The 22,467-nt window shown below is 47.5% G+C and overlaps 1 protein-coding gene across 1 annotated transcript in view; it reads left to right on the top strand.

Moving 5' to 3' along the window:
• Positions 1 to 19,020: 19,020 nt before the first annotated feature.
• The window catches only part of LOC147119962 (cytotoxic T-lymphocyte protein 4-like), a 93,653-nt gene continuing 90,206 nt past the window's right edge, over positions 19,021 to 22,467 (top strand). The window contains exon 1 of the mRNA XM_085984187.1: positions 19,021 to 19,078. Within this exon, the coding sequence (XP_085840313.1) occupies positions 19,021 to 19,078 (58 nt within the window). The remainder of the gene's footprint in view (positions 19,079 to 22,467) is intronic.

Here is a 22,467-nt window from a genome sequence, read left to right on the forward strand (position 1 = left end):
TGGGTTTATCTTTACACCCTTTTTTGAACAAGGGTGTAACATTTGCAATTCTCCAGTCCTCTGGCACCACCCCCATATCTAAGGAGGATTGGAAGATTATGGCCAGTACCTCCGTGATTTTTTCCTTCACTACCCTCAGCATCCTAGGATGCATCCCATCCGCTCCTGGTGACTTATCTACTTTAAGTACAGCCAGCCTTTCCAATACCTTGTCTTTATCAATTTTTATCCCATCCAGTATCTCCTCTAACTCCTCCTTCACTATGTCTATGGGAGCACCTCCTTCCTTTTTGAAGACAGATGTAAAGTACTCATTTAGTACCTCAGCCATACCCTCTGCCTCCATGCACAGATCTCCTTTTTGGTCCCTAATCAGCCCCACCCCTCCTCTTACTATCCATTTACTATTTATATGCCTATAGAAGACTTTTGGATTACCTTTTATTTTAGCTGCCATTCTATTCTCATACCCTCTCTTTGCCCCTCTTATTTTCTTTTTCACTTCTCCTCTGAACTTTCTATATTTTTCTGCTTCACCTTACTCTCTATCTCTTTCGTCATCCAGGGAGCTCTGACCTTAGTTGCCCTACCTTTCCCCCTAGTGGGAATGTACCTCGACTGTACCCAAACTATTTCCTCTTTAAAGGCAGCCCATTGTTCCACTACAGTTTTGCCTGCCAATCTCTGATTCCAATTTACCCAGGCCAGATCCGTTCTCATCCCAGTGAAGTTGGCCTTCCTCAAAATAAGTATTTTTTACTCTTGATTGCTCCATGACCTTTTCCATAGAAAAATACTCATTTAGTACCTCAGTCATGATACTTATGATACTATGATCACTGTTCCCTAAATGTTCACCTACTGACACTTGCTCCACTTGACCTACCTCATTCCCCAGAACCAGATCCAGCAATGCCGCCTTCCTTGTTGGGCCGGAAACATACTGATCAAGAAAGTTCTCCTGAACACACTTCAGAAATTCTTCCCCTTCTCTGCCCTTTACACTATTACTGTCCCAGTCTATATTAGGATAGTTGAAGTCCCCCATTATCACTACTCTATAGTTCTTGTATCTCTGTAATTTCTCTGCAAATTTGCTCCTACATATATTTCCCACTAGTTGGTGGCCTATAGAATACATCTAGTAGTGTAATGGCATCTCTATTATTTCTTAACTCTAACCATGTAGATTCTGTCCTTGACCCCTCCAGGACATCCTCCCTCTCCAGCACTGTAACAATCTCCTTAACCAATACTGCCACCCCACCTCCTATCTTTCCTTCCCTATCTTTCCTGAACACCTTATATCCAGGAATATTTAATACCCAATTCTACCCTTTTTTGAGCCAGGTCTCCGTCATTGCCACAACATCAAATTCCCATGTGGTTATTTGCGCTTGCAGCTCACCAACCTTGTTTACTGTGCTTCGTGCATTCACATACATACACTGTAAACCTATCTTAGACCATCCTGTGTTCTCTCTTAGACTGACCCCACCTAATACCTTAGTATTTCTTACTTTAGTGCTATCTGTCTCTCCCAATCCTTTGCCCATTGTTTCTCCTGTCTAATGTTACATCCTGGTGCCCATCCCCCTGCCAACTTAGTTTAAACCATCCCCAACAGCACTAGCAAACCTCCCCACGAGGATATTAGTACCGGCTCTGTTGAGGTGCAACCCGTCCAGCCTGTACAGGTCCCACCTCCCCCAGAACCAGTCCCAATGCCCCAGGAATCTGAAGCCCTCCCTCCTGCACCATCTGTCCAGCCACGCATTCATCTGCTCTATCCTCCTATTTTTATACTCACTCGCGCATGTCACTGGGAGTAATCCAGAGATTACTAACATTTGAGGTGCTGCTTTTTAATCTCTTTCCCAGCTGTCTAAAATCTGCCTGCAGGACCTCGTCCCTATTTCTACCTATGTCGTTGGTACCAATATGGACCACGACCTCTGGCTGTTCACCCTCCACCCCTTAGAGTGTTCTGCAGCCACTCAGTGACATCCTTAACCCTGGCACCAGGGAGGCAACATACCATTCTGGAGTCACGTCTGCGGCTGCAGAAATGCCTGTCTGCACCCCTCACTATCGAATTCCATACCACTATTGCTCTCCCACTCTTCCTCCTCCCCCCCTGTACAGCTGAGCCACCCATGGTGCCGTGGACTTGGCTCTGGCTGTATTCTCCAGAGGACCCATCGCCCTCACCAGTACTCAGAACCGAATACTGGTTGGAGAGTGAGATGCACTCAGGGGACTCCTGCACTACCTGCCTGATCCTCCTCTTCTGTCTGGCAGTCACCCATTCCCTCTCTGCCTGCGCACTCCTTAACTGCGAGGTGACCACCTCCAGAAACGTGCTATCCACGTAGCAATCAGGCTCGCTAATGCACCTCAGTGACATCAGCGGCTGCTCAAGCTCTGAAACCCGGAGCTCGAGCTCCTCCAGCTGACGACACCTTCTGCACACGTGGTCGTCCAGGACACGGGAAGTGTCCTGGAGTTCCCACATGACACAGTATGTGCATTCTACGAGACCGAGCTGCCCTGCCATGCCTTTATATATTTGACTATTAACTAACTTTACAGGAACATAAGACTAAGATGTACCTAATTCAAGTTATTAATATAATATATTATTAACAGTTACTAATTTAATATTGTATTAACAGTTATTAATCTTCAAGTTCCTGCTTTATCCCTAACCAGCTATTTAACCCCGGCCCCTAACTTGAAGAGCAAAAAACACAGTCTTGGCATCCTTCCTAAAGTCGGGCACCCAAAACATAGGGAGATAAAACCATTGGGGGTCATTTTAACCAACCTTGCTCAGTGGGGAACTGACATGGCCAGATCGATGGGAAGTAAAACTGGGCGGCTGATAGGACTGCATCAGTTTCCTGCTGGGCGGGTTAGGTTCAAATTAACCCCCCTCCCCTGCGTGTTAGGTTGCCCTGCCCAGTTCCAGAAAACGCCTGATATTCTGTGGAGGGGAGGAGATTTCCCGGCAGCTGGAGCCTTTTGAATAAATGCAAACTAGAGTCACATGGCACATCGATATGATTTCTTAACTCTACCATCCTGACTAACATCACTTCCTTCTCCCACACATTAACCATGGGCAGCACAAGGTCACTTCAAATGTTATTTAAAGAGCCCTTCAACTGGAGCTCTATAGAGCTTTTGGAGACATTTTCTTTTTTTATTCATTCATGGGATGTGGGTGTCGCTGGCAAGGCCAGCATTTATTGCCCATTCCTAATTGCCCTCAAGAAGGTGGCGGTGAGCCGTCTTGTTGAACCGCTGCAGCCCGTGTGGTGAAGGTACTCCAACAGTGCTGTTAGGGAGGGAGTTCCAGGATTTTGACCCAGCAATGATGAAGGAACGGCGATATACTTCTAAGTTAGGATGGTGTGTGACTTGGAGGAGAATGTGGAAGTGGTGGTGTTCCCACGTGCCTGCTGCCCTTGCCCTTCTAGGTGGTAGAGGTCGTGGGTTTGGGAGATGCTATCGAAGAAGCCTTGTCAAGTCGCTGCAGTGCATCTTGTAGATGGTACATGTAGTGTATGTACCTTTAAGAGAGAACTACTTTTACAGCTCCTGTATACTGTAATACCGGCAGTGACCACACCTGTATATAAGCCTTGAGCATGCCTCTGTACCCCCAGTCTTGAGTCTACCCTACTCCAGTAAACACCTGTTGATTGTTAAGTTACAGCATCCGTGTAGTTATTTGAAAACATCATACTCTCAGAATCACAGATCGAACAGTGGCGACGAGTGTCGATTCGAATCTACCTGCAACTCTGCATTTCCCTTCGAGGATTCGCTCCGGGAGGGCGGTGGAAGAAAGTCGAGGCCAGAAGCACGGGCGTCGACCACGAGCAACCGCCCAGTCGTCCGGCAGAGAGTGAACATCGCAGGGGAGGCTGTGGAGAGCCGGGCTTGGTTCCCCAGCCACGACGATCCAGCAACAGACTGACAACAGGTACAGCGCAGACCTTTCCCGGACAACGGCGGCTGGAGCCGACCGACGGCAGAGAAAAAGCCGAGCAGCGTCGACGGGGTAAGAGAGAGGGTGAAGCGCACAGGGCACAGCCGGGGGTTGAAAACCGAGCGGCGTCGAGGAAAAACAAAACAGAGATAAAGAGGGTAAAGCAGCAGCCGGGTTCAGGACCGAGCGGCGGAAACGGGGAAGGCGCACAGAAAAAAAAAAATGCACAGAGCACAGCCAGGGTTCAAGGGCTGAACAGTGTCCGTGGGGAGAAGAAGGGAGAGTGCGGGAGACGCCATTGAGCCGCGGAGAAGAAGGAAGAGTGCGGGAGATGCCATTTTTAGAAGCCGCAGCAGAGAAGAAGGGCGAGCGCGGGAAGAAAGGGAAGCGCGGGAGACGCCAGTGTTGACAGTTAAATCACACCCAGGGATGCCGAAGAGTGGCAGTATCTCTACGTTCGATAATGAAGTCGAAGATTGGGCGACATATGTGGAACGTATTGAGGTGTACTGCAGGGCGAATGAACTGCCAGATGCTAGGAAAGCACTGGTTTTGTGAAATTCCATGGGTGCAAAGACTTATGGCTTACTGCAAAACTTAATAACCCCAGAGAAGCCCGTGAATAAGAATTTCGAAAGCATAGTAGAAATCCTACAGGACCACTTAAACCCCACACCGCTGCTGATAGCAGAAAGATTTAAGTTCCACAAAAGGAACCAGCATAAAGACGAAAGTAATGCTGAGTACTTAACGGAACTGCGCAAGCTATCGAAACACTGCCAGTTTGGAGTGGGACTAGCAGATACGTTAAGGGACAAGTTTGTGTGTGGGCTTCAAAGTGAAGGAACCCAGAAACGGCTTCTATCAGAAAAGGATCTTACGCTGGACAAGGCTTTCAGCATGGCAGTATCACATGAAGCAGCCACAAGGTGCGCTGCAGAGATACAATGGAGACCACAAGAATATGGCACCAATGAAATGTCATATGGACCAGGGAAGTGTTATCGCTGTGGCAGAACAACACACGACCAGAAGGATTGTTGGTTCAAGGACCAAGTGTGCAGACAGTGTGGAAAAGCAAGACACATAGCAAGAGTCTGCAGGTCAGGGAAGAAAACCAACAGCAAGAAATCTCCACAGGAGAAGTACAAAAAGGTACATAAGGTGATGGACAGTAGTTCAGACGAACAGAAAAGTGATACAGACTCCGGAAGCAAGGAGCTGGGTTGTCTGAAACTACATAAGGTAACCAAAATGGAGGATCACCAGACTATCTGGGTCACACTCAAGATAGACGGAGTCCAAGTGAAAATGGAATTGGACACAGGATCAGCCCTAACAGTCATAAACCAAAGGGACTACAAGCGGCTATTTTCACACATACCCTTGAAAGCTACAGAGATTGTCTTGAAGACGTACATGGGGCAAAAAGTCTACCCCAAAGGAAAAATAAGGGTGAAAGTGATATACAAAGGCCAGGAAATACCTAAAATGGACCTATATGTATTGCCAGATGGAGGACCACCACTACTAGGATGTGAATGGATCCGGAAGATACAATTAGATTGGCATTCCATACAGGCACTGAAGGTTGAGGCCAAAAAGGATGATGACGTCACACCTGGACAACTGTCAAAAATGCTAACTGACGCAAAAGAAGTGTTCCAGGAGGGACTCGGAACACTAAAAGGCATAACAGCAACGATTAAAATAGAGGAAAATGCAAGCCCAAAGTTTCTGAAGGCAAGACCAGTGCCTTATGCGATCAGACCAGCCGTCGAAGCAGAGCTGGAATGGTTGGAACATTCAGGAGTACTGTCCAAAGTAGACTGGAGTGAGTGGGCTACACCCATCGTTCCTGTAATGAAGAGGTCGTTGAGTAATACGCCTGGGGAGACAAAGAAGGTCCGCATCTGTGGGGATTTTAAGGTGACAGTGAACCCAGTCCTTCACACGGTACAATATCCGCTTCCACGGATTGAGGATATTTTCGCCTCGCTATCTGGAGGTAAACGCTTCACCAAAATTGATCTAGCCCAGGCGTACTTGCAAATGGAGGGAGAAGAAGCCTCGAAACAATACCTCATGATCAACACTCATAAAGGTCTCTACCAATACAACCGGCTGGTGTTCGGGGTAGCATCGGCTCCGGCTATTTGGCAAAGGGCGATGGATCAAGTCCTGCAAGGGATTCCAGGGACCCAGTGTTATTTGGACGACATCCTGGTCACGGGCAAAAATGACAGTGATAACCTCGCCAACCTGGAGAAGGTGCTCACTAGATTAAAGGAATATGGGCTACGAGCTAATCGCCACAAGTGCAAGTTTTTCCAGAAGCAGATCTCGTATTGTGGCCACGTTATCGATGAAGAGGGGTTACATAAGTCCCCTGAAAAGATTGAGGCAGTAGTCAAGGCTCCAGCACTGGAAAATGTGTCACAACTGAGGTCGTTCCTCAGGCTGGTAAACTACTACCATAAGTTCTTGCCAAATTTGTCTACGGTATTACACCCACTGAACACCCTACTGCAAACAGGGGTACCATGGAAGTGGAATGACGAACGTAAACGAGCTTTCCAGAAGTGCAAAGAATTGATCACATCAAAAGAGGTGTTGGCCCATTTCAACCCAGCACTACCAATTCGTTTGGCATGTGATGCATCACCCTATGGTATTGGAGCGGTGCTGTCGCACAAATTCCCGTCTCGGTCACTAACCTCAGCCGAGCGCAACTACGCCCAGATTGACAGGGAGGCCCTCAGCCTAGTATGGGGAGTAAAAAAATTCAACCACTGTCTGCATGGGCAGAAGTTCACCTTGCTGACTGACCACCAACCACTTGTCTCCATCTTTAATCCAAAGAAGGGCGTTCCGGTGATGACTGCACAATGGTTACAAAGATGGTCCCTTTTTCTAGGGGCGAACCAATATGAAATAGAATATAAAGGCATGAAACAGCATGGAAACGCTGATGGGCTATCATGCTTGCCACTGCCTACTGCGGAGGAAGCACCAGCAGTGGACCCTATCGAGATATTTTATTCGTCAATAATTGAACGATTGCCAGTAACTAACACGGATATAGAGAAGGAGACCCGCAATGATCCGACACTGTCTCGGGTATATGATTTGACGGTGAGGGGATGGCCAACACATGGCGACTCACTGTTGCCAGCATTCTCATCCAGAAGAGAACAGCTGTCAGTATGCCAGGGGACAGTGATGTGTGGATCCCGAGGGGTGATTCCACCCAAGTTAAGGGAGAGAGCGCTAAATGAGCTTCATGAAAGTCATCTGGGAGGGGTGAAAATGAAATGCCTTGCTAGGGCTTATGTGTGGTGGCCGGGGATCGATCAACAAATCGAGGACCTAACCAAGAGCTGCTCAGGATGCCAGATGGTCCAAAATGCACCACCACATGCCCCTCTACACCCATGGGAGTGGCCCTCCTCTCCATGGCAACGGGTGCATATTGATTTTGCTGGTCCATTCATGGACTCAATGTTCTTAATAGCAGTGGATGCTCACTCGAAATGGCCTGAGGTGATAAAAATGTCCTCAACCACTACAGAGAAAACGATTGCAGTCCTACAGGCCATATTTGCCAGGAACGGCTTGCCAAAGCAGATTTGCTCTGATAATGGACCACAGTTTGTGTCCAAAGAGTTTCAGAAATTTATGAGAAGGAATGGGGTAAGGCATTACATATCCGCCCCGTATCATCCAGCCACAAATGGATTGGCTGAGAGGTTCGTACAAACATTTAAAAAGGCGATAAAGGCCATGTGCGACGATGAAATTCCACTACAGCATAAGGTGGACAATTTCCTATTAGCCTACAGAAATGCGACACATGCAGTTACCAACCAGACCCCGGCCATGATGTTCTTTAACCGAAGGTTGAGATCTCGTCTGGATTTGCTCAGACCAAATGTGCGATGAAATGTTGAGGATAAACAATTCCAGCACATCAATGAGAAGCAGACAAGGAGCTTCAATGTAGGACAACCAGTCTTGGCCCGTGACTACCGAACAGAGAAATGGCAACCCGGAACGATATGCACAAGGCAGGGGCCATTAATGTACACAGTGGATGTCGGGGAGAACATTGTGAGACACCACGTCGATCAGATCTTAGCGTCACAGGAACGAGTCAACCCCATGTCTCGAGTACCTGGGGATGAACCCAACATACCGGTAGCATCTACCTCAGAAGCAGTAGCAGTGGAAACTGATGAACTAACCGACGAAAAGGGGCCAGAATCGCCTCCGCACCAAGAACAAGCACTTCAGGAAAGACGCTATCCAGAAAGGATCAGGAAGCCGCCCCAAAGACTGAATCTATAAATGGACTATTTTTGTTCAATGTGCATCTTAAAGTGTTAATTGTTATTTGAATATTATGGGTACTGCTAATCTAAAAGGGGAGGAATTGTAGTGTATGTACCTTTAAGAGAGAACTACTTTTACAGCTCCTGTATACTGTAGTACCAGCAGTGACCACACCTGTATATAAGCCTTGAGCATGCCTCTGTACCCCCAGTCTTGAGACTACCCTACTCCAGTAAACACCTGTTGATTGTTAAGTTACAGCATCCGTGTAGTTATTTGAAAACATCATACTCTCAGAATCACGGATCTAACAGTACACACTGCAGCCATGGTAGGTCGGTGGTGGAGGGAGTGAATGTTTAAGGTGGTGGATGGGGTGCCAGTCAAGCGGGCTGATTTGTTCTGGATGGTGTTGAGCTTCTTGAGTGTTGTTGGAGCTGCACTCATCCAGGCAAGTGGAGAGTATTCCATCACACTCCTGACCTGTGCCTTGTATTCCAACGCACTCCTGGCTGGCGTCCCATATTCCACCCTACGCAAACTTGAGTTCATCCAAAACTCGGCTGCCCATGTCCTAACTCGCACCAAGTCCCGTTTGCCTATCTCCCCTGTGCTCGCTGACCTACATTGGCTCCCGATTAAGCAGCGCCTCGATTTCAAAATTCTCATCCTTGTTTTCAAATCCATCCATGGCCTGACCCCTTCCTATCTCTGTAATCTCCTCCAGCCCCACAACCCTCGAGATATCTGCGCTCCTCTAATTCTGTCCTCTTGAGCATCCCTGATTATAATCGCTCAACCTTCTGTTGCCTCGGCCGCAAACTCTGGAATTCCCTCCCTAAACCTCTCCGCCTCGCTACCTCTCTTTCCTCCTTTAAGACGCTCCTTAAAACCTACCACTTTGACCAAGCTTTTGGTCACCTGCCCTAATTTATCCTTATGTGGCTCATGTCAAATTTTTTGTCTTAAAATACTCCTGTGCAGCGCCTTGGGACATTTTACTATGTTAAAGGCGCTATATAAATACAAGTTGTTGTTGTTGTTGTAGATGGTGGAAAGGCTTTGGGGAGTCAGGAGGTGAATCACTCGCCACCAAATACCCAGCCTCTGATCTGCTCTTGTTGCCACAGTATTTACGTGGCTGGTCCAGTTAAATTTCTGGTCAATGTTGACCCCCAGGATTCAACGATTCAATGGTAGTAATGCCGTTGAATGTTCAGTGGGGTGTTTGAACTCTTTCTTGTTGGAGATACTCATTGCCTGGCACGAATGCCACTTATCAGCGCAAGCACTTGCACTAGCTTCAGGGTAACTTGCACTTAAGAGGGAGTAGCAGTAGTTTGTAGGCTCTGGGCTATAATGGGGGTTTTGAGATTGCAGTTGAACCTTCATGGGGGCACTTGTAGGAATCCCACTCTGCGAGGAAGAGGTGGAGGGAGAAGGAATAAACAGAAGGAGAGCAAATTGATGGAAGTACGCTCAGAGAATTCCCTACTCTCCCAAAAGTGTTTATAGACCCTGAACAACATTCCTCCAGTTCCCTGAAGAAAAATGTATGAGGGGCTTTGTTTTTCCAGGAATGCAGTGAGAGAGTTGCACCATGTCCTGCACCATCACAAAGATCTGCAGCCACGTGTCCCAGCTGGCACAGTATTGCCGATTGCAGTCAAGGTCACTGCAGTCCTCAACTCCTTTGACTCCGGCTCCTTCCAGGTTGCCACAGGGGATATCAGCAATGTCATTCAATCTGCAGTCCATGCTTGTATTGAAAAAGTGACTGATGCCTTCTTTATTAGTGCAAACAAATTCTTCACTTTTTCTCTGACCATCCAGAAGGAAGAGGTTTGGGCTCTGGGGTTTACAGGGTTGCAGGATTCCCCCAAGTCCAAAGCCGCATTGACTGCACCACTCTAAAAACTGGTGTGTGATGACCACAGTGAATCGCAGGTCTGTGCCCGCTTTCCTGGCAGCTGTCATGATGCTTTTATATTGCGTCAATGGCGGCCTCTTCCATTGATGTCAGTGTCTGCAGAGCGGCGAGCGCTGGAGGCCTCCCTCCTGCTGTGTGCCAACTTCTCCTGCAAGAAAAGTAGAAGTGGGCCAATATGTGGCCTAGGCAAAAGGGCTTCCAACCCTCAACACGCACGAGCCAGCTTAGCAAAGTGTGCGTGACGACAGGAAAAATCAGCATGCGAGGCCAAGAGGGAGAGAGGTAGTTGTGAGCTTAGTGGCAGCTTTTGAGGTTGCGAGGGGGAGCAGAAATTCCCCTGCCCTTTCCCCACGGCCCTGCAATTCTTTCCCCTTCAAGTATTTATCCAAATGTCTTTGAAAGTTATTATTCAATCAGCTTCCACCATCCTTTCAGGCAGTGCATTCCTGATCATAACTCGCTGCATTAAAAACATTCTCCTTGCCTCGCTTCTGGTTGTTTTACCAATTACCTTAAATCTGTATCATCTGGTCACTGACCACTGGAAACAGTTTCTCCTTATTTACTCTATCAAAACTTCATGGTTTTGAACACCTCCAGTATATCTGTACAGTCACCTCTTCCTTTGAATTGCGTAGGCTGCAGTCATCTCAACGATGCAGCAAGCTTATCTCAAGCTAACGTACTTCATCTCCTCCCATAGCAGTTCTTCAAATGTGGGCTGCCAGCCAGTGGAAATATCATGAGGTAAAGCAGCCCCTCCAACACGTTCTATATCAAAAGGGCACTAGCATCTCCAGTCAAGTCTTTCTCATCTTTCATGTGTGTGAATTTTTAGAAGGATGTGGAATAGAAAACACAGAACATGAATATCAAACACTCCCAGGGTACATACATCACGGGTTAGATACAGAGTAAAGCTCGCTCTACACTGTCCCATCAAACACTCCTTGGGCAGTCTGACCCAGTTGGCTTTCTGAGACCAGGGTGGGCATTGGTTCAGGGGGTGGTATGGGTCCAAACTTGCTGTCACGCTGAGAGATTGAAGTCTCCTCCCTTCCCATTGCACAACCAGCCCTGCTATCAGGCTGTGACTCAATCTTCAACTTGTCTGAGTGAGGCAGATGGTAGGATGCCTTTGATCCAGTCGGTCTCCCAGCCTGTCCAAGGTGGAGGAGATGGCCGAGCCAAGAGCCTGCCTGGCCCCAGTATGAGAATTCCTGGTGCCACAGACTCCTGCAGGAAGGGCCCAGCTGGAGTGACCAGTGAGGTGACCACACACTCCATGGTTGATACACGAGCCAGAATCCCACCCAAGTGGGTAGTGGGCTCCACCACACCATACGATAACTATTGGGAGCTCACTGCAATGAGTGATTAGTGGTATACAGAAATCATATGTCTGATCTTAACTTTCAGTGGTGGGAGGTAAGAAGTGGCAGATCAAAGTCTATGGAAAAGAAAACCAGGCATGCTGAGGAGTGGGCGGCGTATCCACTCCCGCCCGTATCCACCAATGCCCAAAGTTGAAATCAGCCCTCAGCTATCTTTTAAAGGTTGGTGCTCTGGAATGAGCATCTGTGTCCTCTTCAGCAGAGCAAGCCCTGGGCCGTCCTTTCCGCCTCCACAAACAGGAGCGTCACCCAGCGCAGACTCCCTCTAACCCACTAGCTACACAGGATGAAGGACCCATTGCTCTGCTGCTGCCTGGGTGGGTGATGGCTGAGTGAGGGGGGCAGCTTCCTGGGGGTCCTTCCATCGTGGTCTAGGAGGCCCGGGTCATCTGACGGATTGCGGAAAAGGGATGGGGGACAAGGGTTAGCACGCAGTGGCGAGGATAAGCAGCAATAGCAAGCGAGTGGCAGTACTTGGCTGGCATGCTGAGTGTGTGAGAGTTTAAGTGGAAGGAAGGGAAGGGAAGATGTCCACACACCCTGCAGCCTGGCCATCTCTGACACTGCGTGTCCTCTCTCTGCCAGTGATCTCAATGGCACCTCTTCCATTGGTGTTAATGACTTACTTAGAATTGCATAGAAATTACAACTTGGAAACAGGCCATTTGGCCCAACCAGCCCCTGTTGGTGTTTATCTTCCACTTGAGCAGAAGTCTGAATCCCATGTGCTCGCCCTGTTCCATATAGAAACATAGAAGATAGGAGCAGGAGTAGGCCATTCGGCCCCTCGAGCCTGCTCCGCCATTCGGCCCCTCGAGCCTGCTCTGCCATTCAATGAGATCATGGCTGATCATCCAAACTCAGTATCCTGTCCCTGCCTTCTCCCCATATCCCTTGATCCCTTTAGCCTTAAGAAATATACCCAACTCCTTCTTGAATGTATTTAATGAATTGGCCTCAACTGCCTTCTGTGGTAGAGAATTCCACAGGTTCACCGCTCTCTGGGTGAAGAAATTCCTCCTCATCTCTGTCCTAAATGGCTTACCCCTTATCTTTAGACTGTGACCCCTTGTTTTGGACTCCCCCGCCATCGGGAACATCCTTCCTGCATCTAGCCTGTCTAGTCCTGTTAGAATTTTATAAGTTTCAATGAGATCCCCTCTCATTCTTCTAAACTCCAGCGAGTATAAGCCCAAACGACCCAATCACTCCTCATACGTCATTCCTTCCATCCCAGGTATCAGTCTGGTGAATCTTCACTGCACTCCCTCCATGGCAAGAACATCCTTCCTCAGATAAGGCGACCAAAACTGCACACAATACTCAAGGTGTGGTCTCAGCAAGACCCTGTACAACTGCAGCAAGACATCCTTGCTCCTGTACTCGAATCCTATCGCTACGAAGGCCAACATACCATTTGCCTTCTTAACTGCCTGCTGCACCTGCATACTTACCTTCAGCGACTGGTGCACAAGGACACCCAGGTCTCGTTGCACTTCCCCTTCTCCCAAGTTTTGCCATTCAGATAATAATCTGCCTTCCTGTTTTTGCCACCAAAGTGGATAACCTCGCATTTATCCACATTATGCTGCATCTGCCATATATCTGCCCAATCACCCAACCTGTCCAAATCATATTGGAGTTTCTCGGCATCCTCCTCACAGCACACACGCCCACCCAGCTTCGTGTCGTCTGCAAACTTGGAGATATTACATCTAGTTCCCTCATCTAGATCATTAATATATATATGATGAATAGCTGGGGTCCTAGCACCAATCCCAGCGGTACCCCACTAGTAACTGTCTGCTACTCGGAAAAAGAGCTGTTTATTCCAACTCTTTGCTTCCTGTCTCCCAGCCAGTTCTCTAACCAAGTCAGTACCTTGACCCCAATCCCATGTACTTTAACTTTACACGCTAATCTCTTATGCGGCATCTTATCAAAAGCCTTCTGAAATTCCAAATACACCACATCCACTGGTTCTCCCTTATCTATTCTACCAGTTACATCCTCAAAAAATTCCAGTAGATTAGTCAAGCATGATTTACCTTTTATAAATCCATGTTGACTTTGTCCGATCCTGTCACTGTGTTCCAAGTGCTCTGCTATTACATCTTTTATAATGGACTCTAGCATTTTCCCCACTACCGATGTCAGGCTTACCGGCCTATAATTCCCCATTTTCTCTCTGCCACCTTTTTTGAATAGTGGGGTAACATTAGCTACCCTCCAATCCATGGGAACTGTTCCAGAATCTATAGAAGTTTGGAAGATGACCAGCAATGCATCTACTATTTCTAGGGCCACTTCCTTAAGTACCCTAGGATGTAGATTATCAGGCCCTGGGGATTTATCGGCCTTCAATCCCGTCAATTTCCCTAATACCATTTCCCTACAAATACTGATTTGATTCAGTTCCTCCCTCTCATTAGACCCTATGTTCCCCGACATCTCTGGGAGTTTATTTGTGTCCTACTTTGTGACGACAGAACCAAAGTATGTATTTAATTGTTCAGCCATTTCTTTGTTCCCCATTATAAATTCCCCTGATTCTGACTGCAATGGGCCTATGCTTGACTTCACCAATCTTTTTCTTTTCACATATCTATAGAAGCTTTTACAGTCAGTTTTTATGTTCCCTGAAAGCTTACTCTCATAGTCTATTTCCCCCCTCTTAATTAATCCCTTTGTCCTCCTTTGCTGAATGCTAAACTGCTCCCAATCCTCAGGTTTGCTGCTTCTTCTGGCCAAATTATATGTCTTCTCCTTGGATCTTATGCTATCCCTAATTTCCCTTGTTAGCCACGGTTGAGTCACCCTTTTTGTTTTATTTTTATGCCAAACAGTGATGAACAAATTCTGTAGTACATCCATGCGATCTTTAAATGTTTGCCATTGCCTATCCATTGTCAACCCTTTAAGTAACATTCCCCAATCCATCCTACCCAACTCGCACCTCATACCATCATAGTTTCCTTTATTTAAATTCAGGACCCTAGTCTCCGAGTCAAATACTTCACTCTCCATCTTAATGAAGAATTCTATCATATTATGATCGCTCCGCCCCAAGGGGCCTTGCACAACAAGATTGCTAATTAATCCTTTCTCATTACATAATACCCAGTCTAAGATGGCCTGATCTCTAGTTGGTTCCTCAACATATTGGTCCAGGAAACCATCCCGTATACACTCCAGGAATTCCTCCTCCACAGTATTGTTACTAATTTGCTTAGCCCAATCTATATGTAGATTAAAGTCACCCATGATAACTGCTGTGCCCTTATTGCACGCGTCTCTAATTTCCTGTTTAATGCCATCCCCAACCTCGGCGGTACTGTTTCGGGGTCTGTATACAACTCCCACTAACGTTTTCTGCCCCTTGGTATTTCTCAGCTCTACCCATACAGATTCCACATCATCAGAGCTAATATCTTTCCTTACTATTGCGTTAATCTCCTCTTTAACCAGCAATGCTACCCCACCTTCTTTTCTTTTGTGCCTGTCTTTCCTGAATATTGAATACCCCTGGATGTTGAGTTCCCAGCCTTGGCCACCCTGGAGCCACGCTTTCGTAATCCCAATAATATCATATCCATTTCATCTATTTGCGCAGCTAATTCATCCACCTTATTACGAATGTTCCTCGCATTAAGACACAAAGCCTTCAGGCTTGTTTTTTTTAACACTCTTAGAGCTTTTAGAACTATTATTTACTGTGGCCATGTTTGATTTAACCCCTTGACTTCTCTGCCTGCCACTTTTGCTTTTCTCCTTCCTGTCTTTTGCTTCTATCCTTGTTTCTCATTCCTCTGTCTCCCTGCACAGGTTCCCAACCCCCTGCCATTTTAGTTTAAACCCTCCCCAACAGCACTAGCAAACACTCCCCCTAGGACATCAGTCCTGGTCCTGCCCAAGTGCAACCCGTCCAGTTTGTACTGGTCCCACCTCCCCCAGAACCGGTTCCAATGTCCCAGGAATTTGAATCCCTTCCCCTTGCACCAGTCCTCCAGCCACGTATTCATCTGAAATATCCTTCTATTTCTACTCTGACTAGCACGTGGCACTGGTAGCAATCCTGAGATTACTACCTTTGAGGTCCTATTTTTTAATTTACCTCCTAACTCCCTATATTCAGCTTTTGGGACCTCGTCCCGGTTTTTACCTATATCGTTGGTACCTATATGCACCACGACAACTGGCTGCTCACCCTCCCCCTCCAGAATGCTCTGCAGCTGCTCCGAGACATCCTTGATCCTTGCACCAGGGAGGCAACATACCATCCTGGAGTCTTGTTTGCGGCCGCAGAAACGCCTATCTATTCCCCTTACAATAGAATCCCCTATTACTATAGCTCTCCCACTCTTTTTCCTCCTGTCCTGTGCAGCAGAACCACCCATGGTTACAGGAAGTTGGCTGCTACTGTCTTCCCCCGATAAGCCATCCCCCCCAACAATATCCAAAGCGGTATATCTGTTTGAGAGGAGATGGCCACAGGGGGCCCCTGCACTACCTGCCTGCACCTACTACTCTGCTTGGCGGTCACCCATTCCCTTCCTGCCTGTGCAGCCTTTACCTGCGGTGTGACCAACTCCCTAAACGTGCTATCCATGACGTCCTCAGCATCGCGAATGCTCCAGTATCCATTCGCAGCTCCAGTGCCGCAATGCGGTCTGCCAGTAGCTGCAGCTGGATACACTTCCCGCACACATGGTCGTCAGAGACACAGGACATGTCCCTGATTTCCCACATAGTGCAGGAGGAGCATACCATGGCACCGAGCTGTCCTGCCATGACTTACCCTTTAATTAATTTAAATTAACTTAAATCAAATCAATACCACCAATTACACTACAATTAAATGATATACTCAAGGGGCCTTGGTTACTAGCACTAGAAACTATAACCACAAAAAAATTAAGACCGTCTAAACTTTATAAACTATGAACCTTAACTGTCAAACTATAGAGTAGTATAAATACTCCCTGGCCGCACTCACCCAATCAGCTCCTCCCTCCTGCCTGCGTCATATCCCTTTATTCCCTTTTCCTTCAAATACCTATCTAACCTATTCTTAAATGTTGATGTGTTCTCTGCTTCAATCACTAACTCTGGTAGTGAATTCCACAGCCTCACAACCCTCTGATCTAAGTCTCTTACATTTATCCTTGTATCTGTGTTTCCTTGTTCTCGATCCCCCAATCACTGGAAGCAGTGGCCCCGGTACTTACGGGAAGGTGGGGAGGGAGCTGGGGGTCGCTGTCGTAGCAGCCGGGAAACCTGGAAATGCAGGTCACTTGGAGGTCATTTAAAATTTTAAAGTTGCGCCCCAGTGTTTCTACCTATGCTGTCCAAGCAATTCATAATTTTAAATACTTCAATTAAATCACCTACTCCCCAAAAACAGCTATAGGTTTTCAAATCTTTCTTCATTTTTGTCTTTCCTCAAACCAGGCAGTATCCTAGTAAATCTCTGCTGTTCCCTCTCTCTATTGCCTCAACATTTTTCCTGTAGTGTGGAGCCCAAAACTGCACACAATAATCCAACTGTACTCTTACTAAGGTTTTATATAGATTCACCATTACAGCTCGACTTTTATACTCTATGCCTCTCATCATAAAACTTAGTACTTCATTGCCTTTTTATAGCCTTACCCACTTGAGGTGTTGCTTTTAATGTCTTGTCCACCTGAACCCCCAAATGCCTCTGCTCTTCTGCATCACCCAGCCTTTCCCCATTCAAAGAATAATTGTTACTAACATGGAATATCATCTACCACTTTTGACCAGTTCATGCAACTTATCAAGATCCCCTTGAAGCTTCCTTTAGTCCTTAGAATTATTCATTATACCACCTGTTTTAGCATTGTCCACAAATTTTGACACCACTCCCTCTAGCCCTATATTCAAATCCTGGATGTGCACAGTGAACAGTCCCAGAACCCGTGGGACACCACTACTGCTTCCAGCCACTCTGAGAGAGTGTCCTAATTCCTAGCTCGTTGCTTCCTCCCTTTTAACCAAATTTAAATCCAATTTGTTACCCCGCCCCCTAATATTCATGCCTTTAATCTTCTCCAATAGCCTCCTGTGTGGTACCTGGTCAAAAGCTTACTGAAAGTCCATGTCAGCAGTAGCTCAATGGGCCACTGAGTCAGAAGGTTGTGGATTCAAGTCTCGTTCCAGGGACTTGAGCGCATAAATCTAGGCTGACACTCCAGTGCAGTGCTAAGGGAGTGCTGCACTGTCGGAGGTACTGTCTTTTGGGTGAAACGTTAAATCGAGCATCCGTCTGCCCTCTCAGGTGGACGTAAAAGATCCCATGGCACTATTTTGAAGAAGAGATGGGGAGTTCTCCCCGGTGTCCTGGCCAATATTTATCTCTCAATCAGCATCACTAAAAACAGATTATCTGGTCATTATCACATTGCTGTTTGTGAGAACTTGCTGTGCGCAAATTGGCTGCCGTGTATCCCACATTACAACAGTGACTATACTTCAAAAGTACTTCATTGGCTGTAAAGCGCTTTGAGACGTCCGGTGGTCATGAAAGGCACGATATAAATGCAATTTTTTTTTCTTTGCACCATATCAGCGGCATTCTCCCGTCCACCATATTATTACCTAAAACCTATCAGCACAATCTTCCTTTCTGAAATCCATGTTGGCTGTTTCTAATTACTTATATGGGGTTGGAAGCTCACCTCAGGGTCGGATAGGATGCTGAGGTTGTGAATAGTTTGGTTCAACCTAAGATGGTGGCTGGGGAGGAGGATTGAATCGGTGACATGGGAACAGAGTTTGTAGCGGGGGCCAAAGACGATGGCTTCGGACCTCCCAATGTTTAGCTGGAGGAGGTAACGGCTCATCCAGGATTAGATGTCGAACAATCAGTCTGGCAACACAGAGGCAGTGGAGGGGTGGAGAGAGGTGGTGGTGAGATAGAGCCGGGTGTCGTCAGTGTACACGTGGAACCTGGCATTGCGTTTTCAGATGATGTCGCCCAGATGGAGCATATAGATGAGAAATAGAAGGGGGCCAACGAATGATCCTTGGGGGGCTTCAGAGGTAATGGTACGGGAGCGAGAAGAGAAGCCATTGCAGGAGATCCTCTGGCTATGACTGGATAGATAAGAATGGAACCAGACAAGGGCGGTTCCACCCATCTGGACAATGGAGGAGGCATTGGAGGAGGATGGTGTAGTCAACCATGTCAAAGGCTGCAGACAGGTCAAGCAAGATGAGGAGGGCTAATGCACCATGGTCACAGTCACAGAGGATGTCATTTGTGACTTTGATGAGGACCGTTTCAGTGCTGTGGCAGGGGCAGAGCCTGATTGAAGGGCTTCAAACATGGATTTGTGGAAAAGATGGGCACGGATTTGGGAGGTGACAACCCATTCCAGGACTTTGAGAAAGGCAAGGGAGGTTGGGGATGAGGTGGAAGTTTACAAGGACGGAGGGGGTCAAGGGTGTTTTTTTTTGAGGAGCGTGCTTTTGAATAAACCTAAATTCTTTCACTCTCACTGACCCCCTCACGCTGATTCCCTTTTTCCAGTCACTCCCCAACTGATATACTGACGAGCCCATCAGCCAACACCTGACGAGGGCCTGGCCTCAGAACGAACTCAATACACAACAACCGTGATCGGGGCCTGGTTCTGAGTCACTTCTTGCGAGAGGAGCCCAGGAGACTGCAAAACCACAGACACAAACCGCAGCAATGAGCCCGAGAGCTGACATTGTTATGAAGGAAGCGTTGATGTACCGCTGGGCTGAAAGGAAGGCAGTGCTGGGCTTCCTGTTTACAGTCCTGTTCGTTGCTCTTTTATGGTAGAATTTTCAGTCATAGCTCTGAGACAGGGGGTGGGGGTGACAAGTCCTCCCCTATATCAGATCGCAGGCAGCCTATTCAACAACCGGCCTCAGTCCCACCAAATGCATTGATTTGAAAACTAGCTCCAGAATTTCTCATCTCGCGGTTTACACAACTAAACCTGAAACCTTCCCACCATCTGGCTCAGCATTAAAGACACTGTCAAGTGCACCTCGCTACTCCAACAAAGCCCCAGGCTCAGCCTCCCATCTCTCCCCCAAAAAAGCTGTTGATGCTGGGGGTCAATTGAAAATTTCAAAAGTGAGATTGATATATTTTTGTTAGGTGAGGGTATTAAGGGTTACGGAACCAAGGCAGGTAGATGGAGTTAAGATACAGATCAGCCATGATCTGGTCGAATGGCAGAACAGGCTCGAGGGGCTGAATGGCCTCCTCCTGTCTCTATGTTCCTCTCTGTGCCGTTTTAACAGATCTCAGCTGTAGCGACACGAGGTCCCCTATGATCCATCTCGCCGCCCCTGGGCTAGGGAGGGGACGGTCACTCTGGATTTCTGCTCCTGGTCACTGCTCAGTGAATCCCGCTGGAAACTACACATGTGCAGGTATCAGACGTGATTATGCACAGCGGCGATACCTTCCATGGTAGAATAGCTTCTCAGTCTATACTCAAATGTGGCCATTTACGCGAGGTAGTAGAAGGTGTTCAGCACCGGTGGAACCTACCTCACTGTGCTAAGGGTCTCTAGATCAAATTTCCCAGAGAAAGGGTACCCGGATAGAGTGGAGAGGATTGTGGGTAATGTAGCCGCCATTATCGACCGATTAGCATGAGGATTAGCATGTTGGGTGACCAATGATGGGAGCATGGGGGCAGAGGCCATGTGCTGAAACTGCTTGGAATACGATCCAACCCTATGCCAGTCCCATCAATGAACTGGGTTGGTTGGTCAAATATCAACAGTGCTGCATACCTGACCTGCTCAAGGTATCAGATTGCTGAGTCCTCCAATGGGAGGTATTAACTCAGCTTCAATCTCCCAAAGACATCTCAGAACTATCTTGACCCCAAAGAGGCCCCTGCCTGCCTCTCTCATTCCAGTGGAGGACTGTTGACAACTGACCCGTGCTGGTTTGAGCCCTTGCTAGGTGAGCAGCAGGCATCAGGAGCCCCTCACAAGGAACACAACTCACCATAAGATGTACATTGAGCACATAGCCTCCATCCTCCTGATCACAGCACAGATACACCCCACACCCCATCAAATGGCAGTTCCACCAAGTGGAGATGCAGGACTACAGCTGGAGCTGCTTGGCTCGCTGCAACCCAAACATGGCAGCCCCAGATATATGAGCATCTCTTGACCCTCGACCCTTGACCTCCAGCTGATGATCTCCAGCAGCTGCCAACCCAAACCCAAGCGTGTCCCCATCAACTCTATAGTAGGGATTTACCTAGGGTCGCCAACCCTCCAGGATTGCCCTGGAGTCTCCAGGAATTGAAGATCAATCTCCCCAACACTGCTGCAAGTAAAACCCGGGAGAAAAATCACAGGAGCATTAAATTTAACTTGTGTGTTTTCATTTTCATTTTCTTTGAACACTTTTGTTTATTAGTTATAAAAATGTAGGAGTTGGTAATAAAGGGTGTTTGTTAGCCAAGAATCATCCAATTGAGTCCTGAAGAGTCTGTTCGCATTCCAATTGGTGTGGGAAGATGGTGTGTCACGAGGATGAACATGCTGGGCAACCAATGGCGGGAGAGTGGGGCGGGGCAGCAGAGGCGGGACGTCATGTCATGAAAGCTCCAAGAAGGCATCCAACCAGAGTTGGCAATCATAGATTGCCTTCAGTGTGGTACAGGAATTTAGGCAGAACATCTTGCACTGTGCCAGCCAACTTAGTTTTCTAGACACCCAGGCCTAGCACCAGGCTTACCCATCAGCAGCTGCTGAATCCAGGTCTTTGTGTGAGAAACATTGGCAAAGGGTCAAAGGGCAACTCTTCCCAGGGCGCTGAGCGACAGGTCAGGATAGGCCGGAGCCCTCCGTCTCTGAAACTACTTCTCTTCTCTGGTAAAACCCACCTCACAGCTTGGACCTGAATCTCACCAAAGAAAGTTGTCAGGGGCGGAGCAGAGTAAATTACACTTAAAAATTAATAAACAAAATTTAAGGGAAAACCATGTTTTAAAAATATCAGCGAGGTAGTGGTATAGGATTGCCGGGAATCCACACTGAAAGGAAGTGATGTCCATGGGTTCGAATGTCGGGCCTGCAGGTTTGCTAAAGAGAAGGGAAGTCGGGCAGTAATTTTTTACACAAAAGGCAACTGATTGGAGATTGTGTTCACCAACTCAGTCTCTTCCTGTTTTAAGATAACCTGTTCGAGCCTACAATTCCCACTGCTGCTGGTACCTGCTGGGCTTCTGGACTTGGGGCAACATCCAGCTTGGGGCTGGCTTCTCATTGAAATACATAGAAGTTACAAAACAGAAACAGGCCATTCGACACAACCAGCCCATGTTTGCGTTTACCCTCCCAAGCAAGCAAATAGTTCTAATGACATTTACCCACCCTGCTCCCCATATCCCTTCTAGCCCTTTTCCTTTATCCACCTATCCAATCTAATAGAAACATAGAAGATAGGAGCAGGAGTAGGCCATTCGGCCCCTCGAGCCAACTCCGCCATTCAATGAGATCATGGCTGATCATCCAAATTCAGTACCCTGTCCCTGCCTTCTCCCCATATCTCTTGATCCCTTTAGCCTTAAGAAATATATCTAACTCCTTCTTGAATATATTTAATGAATTGGCCTCAACTGCCTTCTGCGGTAGAGAATTCCACAGGTTCACCACTCTCTGGGTGAAGAAATTCGTCCTCAGCTCAGTCCTAAATGTCTTACCCCTTATCTTTAGACTGTGACCCCTGGTTCTGGACTCCCCCGCCATCGGGAACATCCTTCCTGCATCTAGTCTGTCTA

Source organism: Somniosus microcephalus, chromosome 4 (assembly GCF_052327205.1).
Source record: "Somniosus microcephalus isolate GS21.2 chromosome 4, FLI_Smic_1.0, whole genome shotgun sequence".
Taxonomy (NCBI): Eukaryota; Metazoa; Chordata; class Chondrichthyes; order Squaliformes; family Somniosidae; genus Somniosus; species Somniosus microcephalus.